The 21,612-nt window shown below is 43.5% G+C and overlaps 1 protein-coding gene across 4 annotated transcripts; it reads right to left on the reverse strand.

The window, feature by feature from the left end:
* Positions 1-680: 680 nt before the first annotated feature.
* RILPL1 (Rab interacting lysosomal protein like 1) lies at positions 681-21,166 on the reverse strand. Of its 4 annotated transcripts, none has more exons than XM_042865726.1 (8): positions 20,849-21,164; positions 17,590-17,740; positions 13,552-13,670; positions 12,604-12,822; positions 9,949-10,121; positions 9,323-9,415; positions 5,778-5,865; positions 3,296-3,388 (listed from the first exon to the last, which is right to left on the reverse strand). In XM_042865726.1, exons 1-8 carry the CDS (start codon positions 21,146-21,148, stop codon positions 3,383-3,385), a joined length of 1,149 nt encoding a protein of 382 aa, XP_042721660.1. In that variant the 5' UTR covers positions 21,149-21,164; the 3' UTR covers positions 3,296-3,382. The 4 variants fall into 4 exon arrangements, with proteins under 4 accessions (XP_042721659.1, XP_042721660.1, XP_042721661.1 ...); XM_042865727.1 differs by lacking the exon at positions 5,778-5,865 and adding an exon at positions 6,695-6,770 and having other exon boundaries at positions 3,302-3,388; positions 20,849-21,166; XM_042865725.1 differs by lacking the exon at positions 5,778-5,865 and having other exon boundaries at positions 681-3,388.
* Positions 21,167-21,612: the final 446 nt, after the last annotated feature.

The raw sequence follows: 21,612 nt of genomic DNA on the forward strand, positions 1-21,612 counted from the left end.
ACCTCATTTTGCTGCTGGGATTACTGTTCATTAGAGAGCTCCATATTTCATTCTTAATGTGCCAGATGCCCCCTCTCATTTTGTGAGATAGATGCCCTTTATGAAGTCGCTTTATGAAGAGATAGGAATGAAACGATAGCAACAAACTAAACTTCTGAAACATGTGACCCAAAACAGAAGCTGAAAGGAAGTGACTTTATTTTCTTGAGGACACTGGGGCAGGTGAGATCTGTAGTAATATTATGTCCTTAAGTAGTTCTGCGAGGTGTGAGAGAAGCATGTAGTAAGAAATCAATTTTTTATGTATTGGGAATTGTTATTACCTTTTATTAGAGGAATGCAGACTACAGACTAGTAAGGAGGAAAAAACCACATTCCTGATCAATAGATGAGCAATCATTGAAGGACAATGTCATGGTTAAATGTGGTCGCAGCTGCATCCACTGTCCTTTCCTCCTCACTGCAGGTAAAATCCTGTCTGCATTTTAACTTGTACTTCTGTCAGCCTTTGAATAGCTGCACCCTCAACTTGGCCCAGCTCGAGGCTGTATATCCATGAGCAGTGACATAACCCTTTTTCAGGGGAAAGAAGCCAGATCTGTGCAGTGCGCCTCCAAAGCAGGTAGTGTTAGCATTCCACACAAAGGAAAAAAAAAAGGATGCAAGTCTTGAAGAAATGCTCATTTCTCAGAAATATTTATTAAACTGTTAAAATGATTTACTGCCCAACCGAAACAGAACAAAAAAACACACAAAAAAACCCCCAAACAACTTCAGTGATCCTGCGCTTTGGAGACAGGATTGTTACGCCCTTTACCTGGCAACATCCTGCCTTCCTTTTTACAAGCAGATTTTAGCTAAATATTGAGAATCTACATGATAGGTCTTCAACCCTTTACGTACTCATCCCTATCTGCCATCCTTTCTGATGGCGCTTTATGTGTATTAACTTGGTGTTTCTAACATGAGGACGAGGAGCGGAGTGGTTAATGCTAGCAGGAGTAACTAATTAGATTTTTGAGGTAATGGGCTCAGAGATAAATAGGGGAAGGTTGTACTGCTTAGTGTCATTGTTTGAAATTGGCTGCGGATTTGACCCAACAATAGTGTGCGGGGCTCTAGTGTGTGGGACCAGCTTTACGTGCACTAGGCCAGGACAGCTGGTTTTTAATATATGAGCTTAGATGCTGGGGGAAAACAGCTCAGCCTGTCTTTCTGTTGTCTCAGTTCGTTGCTCTTAGCTTAATTTGAAAAGTGATGTGCTTATTCAGGCTGTGAATCTGCTGCATCTTTCATTGTTTCTGTTCACTGCATCTCTAAATCTCTCAATGTGTCAAATGACTGTAAACTATGCTAGAGTGAGATGGGAATCATTCACAATTTATTTGAACTGCCTACAACTATAGTGTGCTTTTTCTGAAAGTGAAATCGGGATCTTCACAACTGAAGTATTACAGCAAGTCTTCCCTCCATTTGAGAATTGCCTTTCATGCAAGGGAGGGAAGTGATGCTTTAATGAAAAGTTTTCTGTAAGCATAAAAAACTTAAGAAGTGTTACCAAAACGTAACCAGGCAAAATTCTCTCTGCCTAATACTAGCATCAAATGCTACTGTTGCTACATCAAATGGAAATGCCTTTGATATAAGGCCACGTTTCTCCCTCCTGCCCCAGGCAATGTCAGTGACAACTGGCAGGCACAGTAAATGCTCACCCTACGATGTGCTGAAGGTCTGTGTTCAACATGAGCAGTTACACACAGGAGCAGAGCAGCATTCAGCCCACTGTTGTGAAAACTGATTTGCTTGCACAGCTTCACATCAGATGAGCTAAGAGCCTGGATTTGCTGCCTGTATGCATTAACAAACCTGTTGCTGGATCATCCTGGACTGAGTGCAACTGGCCTGCACTGAACCTTCTGGTTTGCTCTTATCTAAGTATTCTTCAGGACATCCTCAGCCACCTGCATCCAGCTCTGCCTGCACAAATTGCCCACAGGTGCAAAGCTGGGTTGTGCACTGCCACAGACCGTGCACACGTAGTAATTATGCTGCGTGGGGCTTTAGTGTTCTGGTTTAGGCAAGCATGACCTTGGTCAGCCCCAAGGGTCTTGCATGATTAATTGCAAAGCAGATGTAGACCCCACCTCCTGCCAGTTCAGATGCATTCACGTGCTGGGCTTTTGATGGTGAGTTAAGAGTTAAGCTCCTCCGCTTGCTGGCTGCCCACACATCAGTCAATGCCAGCGGAGCAACCTGCACATACAGAACACATCTCTGCCAGCCTAAGTAATATTTAGGGTAGTCAGAAAAAAGAAAACATTTTGAGCTGGGGTCATCTCAGAGTCAGTTAAGATAGCTCATGTCAGCTGAGGATGTCTTTTACTCTGAAGTTAGGCAGTCTTACCTAGACAGAAAAGTGGAGTGTGACTTAAATCAAAACCTGCCTATGGGAAGGGGACCTAACTCCTTTATGGCAGCTGTCTGCTACTCTAGGGAAAAGTCTCTGGTAAGAAAGAAAAAATTCAAGTGTTAGAATTCTTCCTTGTAAGCAATTCTTTTTCCATTACTACTGCAGAACTCATGGCAAAAAGCAAGGCACGCTCACCTCACACGTGGGTTTCTTCATGCTTTAGGCACTGTAAGCATCAAGGGAAATGTACATTCCTTATCCCTCTTGAGGCTACTCCAGTTTGTCATTTTCTATCAGGTGGATTTCCAAGGGGTTACTCTGCAAAATGCAGGAGTGAACTGGACAGGACACAGCAGTGCTACAATCTGCAGGGAGAGCGGCCAGCTGTGGTAACCCTCTTGAAAAAATTCTTACTAAGTTACAAAAAAGCAAACAACCAAAAGTTTTAACAAATAAGGTGACAGAGTCTTTGCCAATAGATATTGTACACCGCAAACAAACTTCTAATAATGGCACAGGTCTTTTTTTTTTGGTTTAGATAAGCTTGTGTTACTGTAGTTAATGCACAAACAAGACCATAGACTTGTTATTCAGCACAAAACAAGTCATCTAGAAGCTTCAATGTCCCCGGGTATCAACTGCTCCTACAAAGCTTGGATTCCGTTTTCAGCAGTCACCAAGTAAACAGTGAGTGATCCCTTTTGAGGAGTTCATCTGGAACACAACCACTGCAGCGTGCAAGGCAAATAAAGACCATGAACTGCCAGATCTGTTCACAGAAGCTTCTTGTTACTACACTGTTGAGATGTTCTGCAGGAAGCTCAGGCTTTTAGTCACAGGTGTTGCAGGGCTTCTTGTCCTTGCTCTGTGTAGGTGTCATCTTTATTTGAATTTGACCATTCACGAAAAGTATCCTGGAAATGGACGTTTTTCTGTGATGCCTGCATACGTTTCTTATCACGAGAGAAGAAACTAAACCTTCCGAGTAGGAAGGAGGGAGAGGAGGGAAAAGAAAGAATACTGTTTACCATCTTGAAAACACCTCCACGCCCACCACAGCACACAGCACAACAAAACACAGAGCAAAAAAATCTGTTGGCATCCACAAAAACCAAGGCGGTGAAGCCTGATGGGAGTGCATGTCAAAATGTTATTAGAGATGAAGTCATTGCAAAATCTCAAGCAGCTTTGCTATGGAAGCTTCAGATAAGCTCTAAATGCTGTTGACTCTACAAGTGCAGTTATCAGTTTAGATGTATGTTCCTCCTCCCCCAGCCCCAAAATACAGAAGCCACAAAATAGAGGTTAGTTTCTTAGCATAAGTAAAGTGGTATCTTTAGTGTTAAATCTGTATAATTTATTATAAAGCAGAAATAGAGGATATTCTTAGTGGTGCCAGCAGAGAAATTCATAAGATAAGAAAATAAGCCTCCACAATTTTTTCCAGGTGAGCACATTTTGTTGCATAGACTCAACTGCTGCAAATGTAAATGAATAACTGCACTCAGGTGCACAAGAGTGTGCAGGATGGAGGCTCTAAGCAAACGCACACGAGTGTGCACGTCATTTCCTGTCACACGGCTTGGGTGCTGTAAGATAATGACACACGTGAACCAACAGCCATTTAATACAACAACAAATTGCCAGCTTACAACACAGCTAAACGGTACAGTTGGAAAAAATCCTTAGTATCATTTTTGTATAGCATGGAGTTACTTGATTAAGCAAATTCAAATCTTGTAACGAGTTCAGTAGAAGAGCTGTTAGCACTGTGCTTAGGTCTGCTGAGAAATGCAAAAGTTTTGGTTCCACACACCAAAGGTTTGAATTGGCCTCACACCCTTTTGGTTTTAATGCTGCACTCTCTGTGGTAAATACTGGTTTGCTTGCACAGTATCAAGAGAACTGCTGAATGCTTCTGTGTAAAGATAAACTCAGCTTTGACAGAAGGTGGGATATTCGTCAGGGCATAAACCTGACCCTCTATCCAAACTTCTCTACCCACACACCCTTCAGTCTCCTCTCAGTACCAGGATCCCAACCTTCCACACAGCCTTGTGCAGAGCAGGGAATTCTGCCTTCAGTGTCCCCAGGCACACAGGGGGCTGCACGTGAGTGTCAGACAATGTTTAAGGCAGCTTTCGAAGTAAAAAAACCCAACAACATCCAATTGTATACACAGCTAAGCATATTGGTAATTTCTAACATTACTAACATGGTAACTTGACCTGAAAGCTGTAAAAGGCTGCACAAGGGCAATGCAAGGTAACTAGCAGGACCTGAACTTTTGCATTTCCTGGCTTCAAGTGTGCAGACTTCATAGGGAAATCAGTCTTTCTGCACTTAATTAGTCTCATATATTTTTTTTTTTTTTTACCACCCTCATCACAGGAGCCCATAAATTCACACATGGATGGTATTTCTTTTCAGGGCCAGAGTCAATTCAGCTGAGAAGTGTCCAGTCACTGAGGCTTTCTGCTGGGCACCATCAGGCTTAGTACCTTAGTACCTCTATTTATGTAGTAAGTTTGCAATGAAACTGTTCAGTATTTTTTTTCTCCACTTTTTATCATGAAATTAAGTAAGAGAAAACAGCGTTTGTAAAATCTTGACACCAGGCAGGATTGGCCTATTTTTAATTCCTTCTGAAACAGTGAAAACTGTTCTTACGCCTCTTTTTATGGAGAATGTTTCAAAAAAGCATATTTATGGAGAAGAAAGAAATGTAAATACTGTGTTGCTGCTGTAGATATAAAGACCTCCAAAGCAGCAGTTCCAATGCAAAGAGAATTTGCTTTAACAGTTACCAGCATCTCCTCCAGCAAGAGTCAAGAATAGGGCATCAGAATTGGTTACTGAGAGAGCACACTCTATTCCCAAAATACATAATTAGAGACAAAATCTACAGCACATAGATAGAAAGACATGGAAGCAACAGTCTATTATTAACACTGGAAATTAATGTAGAGATTCAACCGTTATGTTCTGTGAATCTAACTGACTCGTAACAAGTAATTAGAATGATTTGGGTTCTTTTAAAAGCATTGGAGTGGATTATCAATAGGCTGTCTTAGTAAGCTAAGTAAAATTCAGAGATTCGGGTTAAAATTGCATGTTGTAACGGTTTTCTGGTGAGTAATGATTGGCTTAGCATGGTAACAGTAAGGCAAAAGGTGAGAAAATGTCAGTACTCGAGGATGAGCACGGAGGACTATGGCAGGTGGTGCACTGACTGGTCATTCTGATGGGCACTTTGTGCTTCTGTGATCCCACAGGCAGCCGATGAGAATGCAACCAGCAGTCCATGTTAACAGGGCCATGCAGAAGGAAAACACGGTACCAAACATTAACAAAAAATAAATCCTACAAGGGACACAAGTCTTCTTATTGGCTGCAATGTGGGATCATCTGGAATCAATCCAGCTGCTACCATGGGCATTATGGCTGTAAAGATCCTGGTCAGGAAAGTACAGACACAGAAGAGGTAAGACTGGAGCAAGGGAAAGAAAAAGCATTCCATTAAAAAGAAAAGACACAAACATAATACACGGGGTTACTCTGAATTATCACACACGACGTATTACAGGGAGAGGTGGATCTGCATCACCCAAGACAGCTCTCCTTAGTGAAAACCTCTTATTTAGAAAATGAAGTCATTGAAACAGATTTAATTGCTTTTGAATTTCTAAAAGATACCACTTTTCTGTTGTGAAACATCTGGGTTGGATTTCTCAAGGTATTACCACCTCTAGCAATGCAGAGCAGAGTGCACGTTTTTCTTCCCAAGAAACAAACAGGCACATACACAATGAAATGAAGGATGAAGGTGTGAGTTAAATACAAAACAGGACAGTGCTGTGACTACTGGCTACTTGCACAGAAAACAGGGTTAGACAGGACCAGCACTGCACATAAAGACTCTACAAATGTTACAGCTGATAGTTTTAAGTTAAAAACCAACACCACATCTGAAATCTTAAAATAACCTCCTAAGCAAGCTACTTGGTTAAAGGGCCTGCATATCTGCTCCACAAGAACCTGCTTTGCTTCACATGCAAAAAGATGCTAACTGCAGGCAGCTAAATGTTTGTCTGAAACCTTGCAACTACTCTAGCAGAAGTATTTCCTAGCTGGCCAGCAGCAAGACCACTTCTTTGTAACAGTTCAGCACTTCTACTAGGCATTGTACAATTCATGCAATTTAGAGCCTGAGAGAGCAAGCTGGCTGGGAGCTCAGTGCCCAGCCAGCCCCACACAAGCCTGCCAACAAACCTTCATCCATACCTGGAACACCCTCTGTTTTTCTAAGGATTCTCCTCAGAGGTTCTCCCTTGTGCCAAATATTTTTTTGAACTGTGGACTAATGTCAGTTAAAGATTAAGTAGAAATCAGGAAAGGCATTTCACGTGTGACCAAATGCAGCTCTCCCCAACACAGCCACTCTTAACTGCTAATTTTAAATTCAAAATGAAAACATACAAGTAAACATTGTTCTATCATTTGCAGTAGCTAGAACGTCTGCTTTTAAGCACTGTGACACACTCAGCTGCAGCAACCAGACAGACACATCAGCTTTTGTAGACTGCAAGAATAGCAAGGGAACTTATGGCTGCTTCAGGCATTACGTCAGTGACAAACAAGCCCGTATCCTTGAAGTAAAAACAATAGGGCATTTTCTGCTCAAAACACAGGGCACATTTCTAATCCTTGTACTCTTCCTCCTCAGTAAACCTGGTTACGTTATTTCAGCAAAACTCTGACATATAATGTGGTAGACATGTAGAAACAAATGAGTGCAAGATCAGAACGCAGTCAGAGCTTGCGCCAAACCTGCAGATACCAGCAACAAAAAAATACTGAGTACTCTAACTTCTGTTTTCTTTATGTGAGTGCTGCACAGAAACATCTTAGATGGCAGGGGACACATCTCATTCCTTGAGATGGGAGAGAAAAAAAGGGCACATCATACAAGCAAGAGTGAAACTTCTCTTGGGACTGCAGTATCAGTCTCAAAATGTTTTTGTACTCAGCTTTTTGTTTGGTCAGGAGGAAAAGCCTGAAAGAGAAGGCAAAGCAACGCTACTTTCATTCATAAAAGTACTCTGAACACAGACAGCAGAGGCACAAGTTTTCCTCATGTCATTAAGTATGTAGACTTTGTGTGTCAGTGTGTTACCTACACAGTCACAGGTGAGGTGCAGTGTTCTGCCTGTGACAAGGAGAAGGCCAGAAGAGTATGTGGAGGTGTTGTAATAGAACAGAGCAGATGCCACATATGGGTTCCTTGCTTTTCCCAGCAGTGAAATCTCCTCTCTTTTCAAAGGTCACGGCTGCCCCTTGTCAGCCACTCTGAGAACTGTCTGGGTTGTAGAAGTAACCCATCCACAAGCACAGTGTTGATGACAAACACAGGGAAGATGGGGCAAAGAAAATAAACCTGACAGATCCCATCCAGACAGGCTGTAAGAATGAGACAAATATGAACACAATTACCACCGTTTGGATTAGTTAAGTAGCACAGTGGCTTTATCTTCCCTTATTTAATGTGAGAGCGAAGTGAAGAGAGAGCAGAAAGAACAGGATTGTTGCCTTTTCTGACAGGGGCCAACACAACAAGCTTTTACTTTTTATTGTGTGAGTTTTCATTTAAATATATTTAAACACAGAATCTGAGCAACAGGAAGATAAGTGTCTGAAAATGTGCACTGATTGAATGATTAGTATGATGCTCAGCAGGTATTCAATGATAAACTAACTGAGGAGAAGAAATCATCACAGTAACTTGGTGAAAACACTTCTATGCCTCCTGTCATGGCTCCCTGCATTGCTTATGTATGCATGCAGAAGGTAGAGTCAAGGCTAACACCTGGAGAGCACGTGCTCTGACTTACAAAACCTCCTAAAAAAGCACTAAAAGAATTTAAAGGAAAGGAGAAGAATTACAACAGAGACAGATCCTGCAAGATGAAGTATTACTGCAGGTGCAGAATGAAAACTTAAGTCCCAATTCAGTGTATTTTCCAGCCATCTGAGAGCAAGGGTTCTTCAGCAAACAAAGCAGCAGAGAAGGAAGCTGAAGACTTCTGAAAATAATCACAAGTGCCCTCCTGACTTTATGGTGTTTTGGATCAGCCCAGATCTCCCAGGAAACTCTCACAGGGCTGCTGCTATGACAAAACAAGGTCTGGAGTTTATGGATGTGGGGATGGAGGAGCTTTTTATGGGCAAACAAATAAAATAATGTATGCAGTTTAAAAAGTTAAGCTTCCAGTATTGTAACAACTCCAAAGGCTTAGTTTGGAAAAAAAAAACATGGAAGGAAAGAATTTTGACAGACAAATGGTTTGGCTTACACTGACTTTATAACCAAGTTGTAACTAGTACAGCTGACAGTAAACTTAGCTTTTGGACAGCACCATTAAATACTTCATCAGAAGAGGGTGTGATTCTTCATAGCCAAAAAGCTGGCACCCTCTCTCACCAGGCAGTTGAGCAAACAAAAAGTTTTTGTGCTCTATAAGTGCTTGTCAGAATCTAAAGGCTTAAATTAACAAGGAAACAGGCACAGCAAGGTCACGGGGAAAGCTGACTCTCCACACCCAAATGCTGAAGGTCTGCAGTTGGTTTTACTTGTGAACAATGCTTTCCACATGTCTCCCAAGCATGAGCTGGGGCCCAGTGGTTTGCCTGTGACATTCCACCACCTTAGGGACTGTGCATTAAGGAACTGGGACTTGAACTTCAAGCTCCAACATTCCTTTCTGGAGAAAACACAGCCACTCAACATCTGTCCCATATACAATAGGGATGTGGCTACCTTAATTTTGAATATCTTCAAAAACTGCCCTACCCAAAGGAAATGTTTTGCTTTTGTAGACTATTTCCAGGATCCTTAGAAAATATGCTACTTACAGTCGTTTGATTCCAGACTCAGGCTGAGTTGAGGGTTTTGACTGAATTATGGGTGTAGGTTGAGGGGGTCTAGTTTCTTCTTCTGTTTCCTCACTTGAAAGAATGAAAAGATAATTAATGTTGTCCTCTCAAGTCATGGAAGCTTTAAGTTCTAACAGTCAATCTAAAGCAGTACTACTTATGAAGAAAGGTAAAAGATCTGTTCCAAGCTTATTAAATTAAATGGGGGAAATTTCTGTCAACTAAGAAACAGCACTTAAAACTGGGCCTCCTTTCAGTACTTTCTTTCCATTGTGACAAGAAAAAGCATAAGAAGTAGACAATGAATAAAAATTCTACAATCTCAATTTTAGTCCCAGTCTTATCCTTATTTTTTTCAGCTAACATTTATTAAATGCTTGTAATTCTTCCAAAACTGGGGGAGAATCTGGGAGTTAAGATGGACATCGTTTTTCCCAGCGTTGAGAAAACAGTTATAAACTAAAGTACCTAAAGCCCTTATGCTTTCAGTATCTACTTTCAGCCTTTGTCTGCTGAGAGCATTCAGGAGCACATCTGCTGTCTCCTAGAGCTGCTCTACAGCTCCTCTGTGTGTAGCATGCAACGGGAGAGGAAATCTAACTTACCTTTTGTAATATAAAAGCTCTTCTTGAAGTAAAAACACTTTAGATTTCAATTCATTCCTCTCATGAAGGACGTCTCGGAGCTCCTGCAAGGTGAATCTTGGACGATTCGGATCTTTTAAGTCCATTGCCATCTTTTCTGACTCCGAGAGGCAGTCATCATTGTTTGGCTCTGTCTAGGAAGTGTAAGACAGGCTTTGAATTCATTGTGTGAACACATTTCTGAGAAGTTGAAAGTATTTATCAGCCTATTACCCTTCTTTCTTTTTAGCACTATTAAATACACTTTCAAGAGGAACAGCAGTTTTAAGAGGAAAAAAATGTAGGAGGAATTCATGCTGAAGACTGTCAGCAGGAATAGCTCAGCGATCTGATCGCTTTGTTCTTTCTGGTGCTCAGACGGACCAACGACACACAGTGGGAACACAAAACCACATGCCCTGATTGCTTCTACCAGCCTAAACACTGGGTCCAACCTGAGCCACCACACAGGAGGTAAGATTTCTTATGGAGAAATTCCTGGGGAATGCAGACTGCTAGAAAGCCCTCTGAAAATGTATGGTCTAATTTCTGATAAACAAGTCCATTTAAGGAATTAATACTTTTAACAAATAAGGTGTATCAAACACCAGCCTTTATGTAAACACTGAAAAAATAGCATAGCAAAAATCCTGACAGTTCCTTCCAGTTTTTCCCACAAAGAGAAAGTGTCTCTGGATGTGAATATATGAAGCAGAGATTTAAGTTTCTGTCACCCTAATGCCTTTGTTTAAAAAAACAGGATTGATATTAGCACCAGGATTTACAAGTTTGAAGAAACACAGAGACAAAACAGCAGAGCAATGCTCATTTTCCCATTTATTTGATTCCCCCCTTAATCCAAATGCATTTATTTACACAGACTGTACTAGATATAGATGCACCCTAATGACAGTTTGAGGAGCTTACCCAAAGTATTCACTTCTTCTTCACACTTCTAAATTAGAATCTGAGTTGATGCCTCTTCTTTTGATTGTCCCACACCTTTCCCCAAATAATCTTTTTTTTTTTTGCTGTATTTTGCTAAAATCAAAAACTGAGCAGCCTGTGGCCAATGCAAATGTACTTGACCAAAGCCAAGAAGCAACATCCACTCCAGAGCATGCAGCTATTCTAGCTTTCTGCTTACCACTACAATTCCTGTCTAACTATCATCCTGGCAGAGAAAGTGGACAACGACTCTAATTAGAAGTGGCACCATTGCCATGGAACAGAGAGAGGTAAAGAATGCATCCTTTCTCTCCAAAGACTGAAGACACTTTCACACATTCTGGCTTTAGGCCTATGCTCTGCAGCCCTGTTTACAAAGCTGGGTGTCCTGGCTGAATTAAAAGCAATGAAGTCATCCTTGTCATTATTAATACAGCGCTTGCCCAATTCAGCAGTGACATGTTGAGTCGCTGTTGCCTTCGTGAGGTACCAGGTTACCCCATCAGCTTCTGCCTCTGCTTTCTGATGTACATTCTCTCCCATTACAAGTGAATTAAATGTTATGCTCTCAGCTGCAGTCTCTCAGGCACATACAGTGCTGCTGTGCTTCTTACATGGCTCAGTACTGGAGCTCTTATCAACACAGCCAAAGAGCACTATGCCTCAGTGCTCCTCCAAATTCTTTCATATCACAAGACTCCTTATCCTACTTTGTGCTCTTCTAAAGGCAGCATTAGGAAAGGGAAACAGCACTTTCACTTGAGAAAGACAGAAGTAGTGTCACATGCACAAAAGCCAAAAGATGGTAGGTAGTACTTCAAGAATGTAAAATAAAGCAGGGATTTCAGGCAAAGCAGGCACATTGCACTGCATGCTGGCATTCTGCCCTCAGGTATGATCTGACTGCAGAATTCTGCTCTCCCTCTGGGACTTCAGCTACAATTCCCTTTCTACTGTGGTTCATACTGTGGTACAGAGGTACTGTGCCTCTGCTATCGTAGTGCATTGCACCTTCAGGACCCACTAGGACTTGCAGATTTGCATACATACTCAACAAGGCTTAAGCTACCTGTCAGCTGTTCATCTTTTCAAAAATCCAGACTGCTAGAAGATCAGTTTGTTTTCCTTTAGGGGAAGGGGCTGATCTGAGCAAATAAAATAAACCCAAATGTACAGACACAGCACTACCAAAACAGTCTGCTGTGAATACAAACTAACAGCTGGTACTCCAGAGATTTTGGACTCCCTTACGATGCTTTTAGTAGAATGCCATAGTAAGCAATGATTTGTTCTGCTATCTGGAGAGTTCTGCAGTCTAGTGCATGACCAAAAGATTACGCTCCCTAGAAAGTGCAATGTGACACCAAGTCTCAGGGGAGAGCTGTCCTCTAATGCAGACATCCTAGTGCTAACCTGTCCTGCCACTCTGCCTTTTGCACAACTGGTTCTGTGCATTAGAAAGGAGGGTTCTGTTCCATTGGGTTGTCATCCACTCAGGGCCTTTCCTGTGACAGCGCAGTGAGCGACGCTGACCTCTGTGCCACACCTGAATAAAACCATGCTGTCCTTGAGCCCCACCTCTGCCTCTGATTCATGTCAATCTCACTTCCCCAAACAAGAGGTGCTTGGTATGGAGACTGAGGTTCTGTAAAAGATTGTTCTTAAAAAGTTATTTAAAATGCCTCTTACCTGTATCTCCTCCCCATTTTGGCTGTCCTCACCCTGCAGTTTTTCCCTCAGTTTCCCCAGCTCTGCTCGCAGGGTGCCCATCTCCTGCTCCTTGGTTTGCAGATATGCTTCCAACTCCACCTTCTGCTCAATCAGTGCCTTTCCCTGAGCCTCGACAACTGTGATGCGGTGCCGCAGGTCATGGTTAATTTTCATTAACCTGTTCTGTTGCTGCTGAAGCTGTTAAGACATTGATGCAGTTTGTCAACATCCATTCAGCCATCGCCCATGGTGACCAAATCCCAAACACTACATTAAAGAACAAGTAGCGGGTTCCTATTAAATTTAATCTGGAAAACTCTCCTCACTCCCCAGGCAGTTTTTTTAATATCTAATTTCCTACCACAGTTGCAGTTTAAATTAGACTAAAAATTCTTTAATTGGCTTCCAGAGTAAAATCAGGTACTTTCCCCCAAGCACAGGGAATTCTCCAGCTAAAAACAAGTTCATCTTTTCCAATATTTTACTTTGTAAAAGCAAAGTTCAAGGACAGGGTGGTTTCCAGGATTCTGAATAATATCTTAACCCAGAGCAGAGGAGAGGAAGATGAGACAGAGAAGTTCTTACTCTTCAATTTGTAAATACTTTGCTTCGATCCCTTGGGTGAGGATGGGAAGCAAAATACATGTGAGGTGGCTGTAACACAGACGGATGTAAGTCATCAACTGATTCCCAAGGTCACAGTGGAGTTTGTGACTTGCTTAAGACTAAATGCAACTGAATCCAAATGCAGCAGGGGCCGCGTGCCCGCCTGACTGCCTGATCATTTTGGACGCTCCAGTTACGCTGCACTCTTCAGTTACCAGACTGATATCTGGCACTGCTTACAAATTTGATATTATATGTGAAAGAAGGCTATAGAAACATGGGTGAGAAAGAAGGGAAACGGGAAGAGCAAGAGCCACTTACAGCCTCTACATCCTCATTTTTAAGTCCGAGTTCCCGGTCCTTTGCTCTGATTTCATCCCTCTGTTTATCTACAACTTCCTTCAGCTTCTTCATAACTTGCCGTTCTCTCTCTGACATTCCTGGTTAAAAAAAGAACACAGAAAACAAACTAAGGACAAGTAGGAGCTGCTGAGACCAAGAACACTAACAGGGCCATGATACTTCTAATTCCTCACTGTGATAATGGCTCACACCCACTAGGGACACTGATACGCACTGCTACTTGCTCTTCTCAAATATCTGTGATCTCTCAAAACCAAGGTCTGGAGTGCAGGCAGCCTATGCCCTGCTTTGACACATCTCTGATCTTGGACAGATCCCCAAACCTCTGATTTATTCCCCTATTCACAGCGACACCAGACGAGATCGTAGAAACTTGGTAACAGCTGGATGGAGCTGTGCTGAAGCCAAAAACCAGTGCCAGACAAGGACCCTCACACCAGCCAGTGCAATTGAGCACTGGTTCCTTCCCACAACTTGCTCTCGTTTACTTGCAGTTCTTGAACCGCTGCATCTACAAAAAGGATCCTGAATCCACTCTTCTGCAGGCAGTCTCAGGGCTGAGTCTAAAAAATCAGCTGTATTTACAAACAAACACAAAACTCCTAAACTGCCATGGGGTACAGAGGGGCTGCAACAAGGCTTCAGACCAGCAGTTTTACCCCAGTAAGAGCCAGGAACAGTGAGTGCAGCTATATTCATTAGTATTTGTGTAATGCTTTGAGATCTTTAGATAGCAGGTGCTATTTAAAGGATAAAGAACCATTTTGGTGCTAACTGCTTCTCCTCCCACTATGCTCACTTTTCTCTCTAACATCTGGTGAGCATCAAAGACTTAATTGTGTGCACTGCTTACTACATTATCCTTTTTATTTCAGGAGGAGGGGAAAGGACAGGTGGGAAGTGTTTGTGAAACATCACACATTGCCTTCCATTTTCTCCAGCACTGGGGAAGTGGGGAGGGAAATCACTAAGTGCTCTGAACGTAATTATCTCTAAATGACTCCAAGTCTAATATCTGCAAGATCTTAAATGGCACACCCAGCTGGCTTCCCTAGACACATCCTATGAATTCACAGCTTCCTGTTAATTGCTGAGATCACAGCATTGTTCCAGGGAGTAAAGAAAGAAAAACATTAAGGAAAAAAAAGAGAAAAGGCAAAAAAGAACATCCTTCATGTTTATACTTAGGAAACTGTTTACTGATGTATTTATACAACATCCATTATAGCAGACCAAAACACTGATCAGAGGTCGTGGCACTACTACTTCCTAAAGACTCACAATAAAAATTTGCCTTCACTTTGGAAAGGGAATGGTAGGCTCCTCTGCAGCCAAGCACAGGAGGTGTACATGACTCTTGGCATCCTGCTGCTTGTCTGTATTATCATGGCCAAGTCTGAGAGAGCACCTCCTCTCCCAGCAGAGAAACAGCAGCCTGCTTGTCCAGTTTGACACATGGGTCAAGTTCGCTTGTGGCATTTTGCTAGGAGAGTGTGATCAGCCAGCATCTCCACATAACTGCTCTGTTTGAGTTCAGGGAGGAGTAGCATTAATGGATGCTGCAAATTTATCTTTAACCCCTCCTGTTTATTTTGTATTCTGCCACATGTGCCCTTTTCTATGAATGCTGCTCTGCTCTAATTTTCAGAGCACGTGCACGTTCTGTTCAGAGACCTTAGGTGTGATGGTGCTGATCTCCCTCATAAACATCTTCATTAAGCTGAAGTGAGGCTCTGTGCACTACAACGTGACTATTAATTGGCAAGGATTGAATCTCAAAGCCTTAGCACACCTAAATCACTGGCTTCTGCTGCCTGAGCTGAGAACAATTCCTTTTACTAACTGTGTGGTGAGTAAGCAGCCAATTGCTAATCCTGGGAGAGTTAGCAGCTAAGGGGAGACATGATCACAGCACCAAATCATGCTGAGATATGAAGATTGGAGCCTGGTCAAAGTTAATCTAGCTAACAAAGCATTTCACTTGAAAACCAGCCTCTGTAGAGCCTATATGCATCAGATCAAATGACAGAGAGGAGAAAAAAAGCAACATGACTGCTTTCTGACACTGTCCAAACAAGTAATTTGAGACAAACCTGCTCATTAATGACATAATTTCCTAAATGGAAAGCAATTGAGTTTGATATAACAGGTCCCAACAACAAGCTCAGTTTGCTGTAAATTACTGTGACTTCACTTAAGTTGACCATTTCAGCCAGTAAATATCAGTGACCCCAGAATGTCATCTCTGGAATGGATTTGTTTGTTATTATACTTGCGTAGACACAGTAAAAATAACATGAAAAGCATGTGTGGCATTTGCTTGGCTAGCTGAATGTAAAGAGTATGGCTATATTTAAATACAAGCACATGAGCTCCAGTGAGCTAGATACCCAGAGGAAAAAAAGGTGAGAAGACAAAGGGGAAGATGGTTCTTTGCAACAATGTCAGCCTTCACGGCCTGTGACTCATAACTGCCTTTCTGACACGTTACATGGAGTTTGTGGGCTGACATGGAGCTACTTTTAGGACATAAACTGACTAAGCTGAAAGAGCTGCATTTGTTTTAGAAAGATAATAATTTTTATTGAAAAAGTAAAATAAAACTTAAAAAAAAAAAATCAGTTAATTTTCCGGTTTTATAATTTAAATTTAATTCTTTGTAGTCAGCTCCTGAGTGGAAAGCAGAGGTAACTTAGCAGTGTCAGACAGTTTCACCCACCAACAGTGAGCTGCAATTTAAGCCCAACCCTCCAGTGTCTGAAAAGGATATCCAGCTGCTCCTCCTTTATTGGACCACATGGCTCAGCTGGGTGGTCTGGTTTTCAGGCTGGCCAGTGACTTTGCATGCTAGATGTGACATGAGCCTTCTGAGGGAGCTACAACTTCACTGACAGTCAGAACCCAATGTGAAAGTGAAGCTGTGGCTTGAAGCAGTGTGCCAGAGTCCTGCTCATGCACAAATAGTTCAGAGAGCCATCCTTCCCAGACTAACTCATCTAATCACAGCCAGGTTTTGCTGCTGTCACCATTCTCAGCTGCCAACCTCAAGGCTGCTTCATCCTCAAAGCTAAACAGTCATTTTTTTCAACTCCTCAGCTTAAACTCCTAGCAAAGTATCATGAAATGGACTTCATAGCCAGCAGGCTCAAATCACATGCTATGAATTGGGAAAGCAAACAGACATCTGCTCCTTTGCCCTCACTCTTAGCAAAGAGCTGCTTGTTGAGCTGGGTAAGAGCTGAGGATGGCAATTGTTTCAGCTACTGCAGTGGAATCTACCTGCAGTTGCCAGTCAGAACCTTTTGTCTCAAAATTCATTCTGCCTCAAGAAAGAAGTTGCTCATGAATTAATCAGTTGTTTCAGCTCCTTAGGGTTCACCCACTCCCTGGTTCATACATCTCTTCACCTACTCTAAACTGTCTGGAAGAGTCTTGAACGGGTGAAGGAATCCTAAAGGGAAATAAACCAAAGAAAGTCTCTCAATTTAGTCTTTTAGAATATCTCTGTATGATGAATTGCTGTAATTGAGACAAATCTTGATTTTCTGCTTTACAAACAAACATCCTGAATAGATTGCCAGCTGCACTTCTTTTTGTGCACAATGGTGTGAAATAAACATTGCTGAATGGATCATTGTTTGTGTTAGCAAACATAAGGAGGGATGAAGAATTCTGTTTGCAAAACGCTACCTAAAGATAAAAAAGCAACAGACCAAAAAATGATGCTAGACTTTACTTTCAGACATAATTCCAGCCCAACAAAGCTGCTCAGGCTTCTCTCTCCCTCCTGCTCCTGCCTCCTAAGTCTCCAGTGTAACCCCTTGTTCAGAAATTTTCTATTTAGGTTAAAAGGAAAAAAGAAAAAAAAAAAAGCTACAAGCCTGCTGTGTTATGGGAAAAAAAAAGCCAGAAAGCCAGAATGTTTAGTCAAAATATTTTGATAAAGTATTGCTTTTATAACAAAAGCAGGTGCTGAACTTGAAATATCAAACTTACCTTCATGCTTCTGAAATTCCTCTTCTGTGAAATTAATGTCTTTGTGAGACAAATTTGTCATCAACTGCTTGTTCTCCTCCTGCAGCTGTGCAATTTGGGTAAGAAGGTCCTGTGCTTCACCTCTCCAGACATCTTCCACCAGTTCTAATTCCTAAAGGATACACCAGGACAACATGTTGAGCATACTAAGAGTCTTTGAACGATGTACAGATCAAACCACTACAATTCCTCTATGACTCTCACAGAAAACAATCACATGAGACTACTTGAATATCTTCTATCTACTTTTCCAATGCCAGCATGAAGAACCCCAGTCTTTGTGCTGCTCCAATATGAGCCATTTATGCACATAAATAATACATGGAGTCACTTCTTGGTGCAAACATTTTTGACACACGATTTACCCAAAGGGAAATTCTCCTCATTTTACTGTGAGGACCTGACGAAAGGGATTGCTGTGTTGGTCAAGACAGCCAAACGTGAGCAAGAGCTGCCTTCCACATCTCAGGAAGCAGCTGCAAAGGCTGTTATAAATGCCCCAGAAACATCACAGCGTGGGCAATGGGGGGTCAGTGCTAGGCACACCCTTTTGGAAGGAGTAACATCTCTCAGTTCAATTTTTGTTACGAGCACAAGCGTAAAACCAGCACGTGACACTGTGCAGCAAACCCAGAGCTGCCAATCCAAATGATAAACAAGGCAAAACTGTGCTGCTTCTTACAGAACTTGTTCTATATGAAAGGCTGCAGTGGCATCTCTGTTAGTGGCAGCGAGACTGGCCAAAACAACAGCTCCCATTTGTCAGAACACTGTGTGTCAACAGCAGCTGTCACCAATCCCAGTAAAGGTCAAATTAGGACAAAAAGTATAAGTGCTTAAGAAGAAACCGTTCCATTTAGAGCTTGTTCAAAACGTATCTGCCATAAGCAATGCTTCTGCAGTGAGGGACATTCTCTGCTCCATTTCATGTATGTGCTGCAAACAAAAAAACCTGCACGCAAATCACTGGAGCCAGCTGAGTCACTCGCTGGCTTTTGCATTCATCCAGCACATCCCTCTCCTACCTAACAACAAAACACTCAAACAACCCTGCCAAGCACAGCTCCAGGCTAAAATAAGCTCTGCTGGGAGATTAAAGGACAGCTTTCTGCTTTGAAAGTATGCTTCAATAATGGGAAATCATATTCCTATTGACTTCCAGGTCCAAATACTATGTTATTCCAGCATTTATTGTGGCATTGCTGTCATTTTACAGTATCTCCTTGCATGCTGTTTTGCAGAAAACACAACATGACAAATAATATGATAAACAACAGATTGTCTATCATGATTGATAGACTTCATTAAGGATATTTCATAAATCACTGCTAATTTTACTCGAAACTCTTTATCTTGAGAAATACAAATCTGCAATGAAACTTAATATTGCCAAATACCTAGACTATTTACAATGAGGCTGCATATAACTCTGCAGCTAGAACAACATGCTGACCTAGTTTGAAAAATGAAACAGCAGATTTCAGTTACAAGCACACTGATTTAAAACAAACAAAAAAAAACCCACCAGACTCTCTGAACTTACATATGTGGCTGCACTGTAAAGGCTATACTAAGGATTAACTCAGCAAACTTTCTTATTTATTGCTATTGAAGAGCCCAGTGAATTGGAGCAGAAATGAGCTTCTGAGCCCTCATTAGCAGAAGTATCAGACAGAGAAGGCAGGAGGTTGATGGACCAGCGGGTGCCAGTCAGCTTAGGAAACTGCAGGCATGCTCAGCCAGGTTTGGAGGCAGAACACATTCCCACGTGAAAGCTGAGTGCTAAAGGACCACTAAAAACATGTCTGGATTGGCTTTTGGATGCTTCTTGTGCACAAACATTTCTCAGTCTCTGGCCTTTTCTGCTTACCAGTATCTGAGACATAAGAGTCTTCTTATGGTGGGAATAAACTGGATGTGACACTGCTGGTCTGCAGTGACACAGTGTGCTGGCAATCAACGTGATTTAAAAAACATATCTGTACGCATTGCATATTTTGTTTTCCTTGTTCAGTGAGTTCCCAGCAAAGTTCCATTTGGGCTGTCTGAACACACCCAGAGGCATCTCATGACTACGACAGACGCTGGCAGAGCAGAGATGTGAGTTGGCAGGGATCAGAAGACATCTGGCAAGGGCAGCCTTTGGCAGCTGACACTTTCAGGAAACTTTTTAACACATACATGGACTTCAGAAGCCTCTGTGCAGGCTGTCAACTTGTGCAAGGATACTGGGTGCGTTGCTACCTGGCCCAGTTCTGTATTCATTTCACCAGGCAGCATTTTTAATACCTGAGATAAAGAATGTCAGCCTGCTGGCTGACAATGCAGGGGTCTCAGAAGTACGTGGGGACATCTGACTACATAGACAGCACTGGACCAGCATAACAGCCCACCCACTCACCTCCACATGCCATGTGCAAGAAGGGCAAAAGCATGGCTGTATGCTGTGTCTATTCTCTAGACCAGTAGACTTCATACCCTGGAGTCTTACCAGGGCTTTAGGCAGTACAGATCCTCTACCAGTCCGTTCAGAGACCCTATTCCTACAATTCCTTCTGCAAAATAATGCAAGAATTACCTTGGATTTTTCATGAGCTAAGCAGAAGTTCCCCAGAGAACTATTTGAAAAGACGTAAACTGAGCCCAACTCTTGAAACTTGAGGTCTCTCCTCCAAAAATCCTATTTCCTCCCTATTCCTCCCCGTATGAGCAGGAATGGAATGAGGCAGCAGTGACTGAGCACGGTCAGTTGCTGGAAGAACCAATTCTTTTGCTCTGTTATCTGAACGATGTGAAGATCGGATCTGCCACCTCCACCGCAGTGAGCCGAGCAGCTCGCGGTGTCCCGGGACAGAAACAGGATAGGGGGAACGTCCTCAGTGGGAGCAGGCTACGGAGCGCAGTCTGGGTGAGCGCTCCTCCCGCTCCGCAGCTCCGACACCGACCTGAGATCGCACCGAACAGCCGCGAAAGCGCCAGGAAGCCTGGGTTCAACATCACCCCAAGCTCTACACAAGAAAGGGGGACTACCGCAGCGACCCGGCGGGAAGCAGCGCTGCCTCCTCGTCCCGGAGCGGGGAAAAGCGAGGGGACGGAAATGCGGCGAGCAGGGAAGGGGTGGAGAAAAGGAGGGAGGAAGGAAACTTCCAGGAGGGAAGGAAGAAAACAAACAACAAACAACCGCACGGCGGCACGGCCATCCCTCGCGCCGTTCCCCCACCTTCTGGTGCTTGCGCTCCTTCTCGATGCGGTCCATCCTCTCCAGGCGGAGCCGATCGAGCTCCAGGCGCAGCTCCTCCATCTCGGGGTTGATGTGGTTGCGGCTCACCAACACCTCCAGGATCTCCAGCACCCGCACCACCTTGGGCATCAGGCGGGCGATGGCCTCGCAGCCGTGCTGGTCGATCACCCGCTCAAACTCCTGCCCCACGGCCGAGGCGATGTCGTACACGTCCATCACCGTCAGCTCCGCCGCGTTCTTCTCCAGGGCGGTGGGCAGCCCTCCGCCGCCGCCGTCCATGGCTCTCCCGACCCCGCGGCGCCCTCATAGGCGGCGGCGGAGCGCCCGGCTTCCCTCGGCGAGCCGCTCTCCGGGCCGGGCCTCGCGATACGGCGCTGCGCTGCCCGGCGGGGCCGCGGCTCCGCGCGACTCGGCCAACTCGTGGGGCGGGGGTTTCAACTTGACCGGGCGGCGGGAAGGGAGCGGCGGCAGGAAAGGAGGGCGCGGCCGCCCCGCTTCGCCTCCCGCCCTCGCTACGCCGCTCGGGGCCAATGGCACGCACCGGGCGGGCCGGAGGAGGCGCCGCGCATGCGCACTGCCGCCGGGGGCTTTGTGCCGCCGTGCCGTGCCGTGCCGCGCCCGGGGAGGGATGCTCGGCTCCGGGTCTCGCTGTAGCGGGATGCGGTTTGGTGTTTAAGAATTTCAAGATTTTTACTTTCGGGGGTGAATGTGCACTTTTGGATGTTTTTAGTGTGCTTAGAGGT

Source organism: Lagopus leucura, unplaced genomic scaffold (assembly GCF_019238085.1).
Source record: "Lagopus leucura isolate 7727_CA_CO unplaced genomic scaffold, USGS_WTPT01 Super-Scaffold_806, whole genome shotgun sequence".
Classification (NCBI taxonomy): domain Eukaryota; kingdom Metazoa; phylum Chordata; class Aves; order Galliformes; family Phasianidae; genus Lagopus; species Lagopus leucura.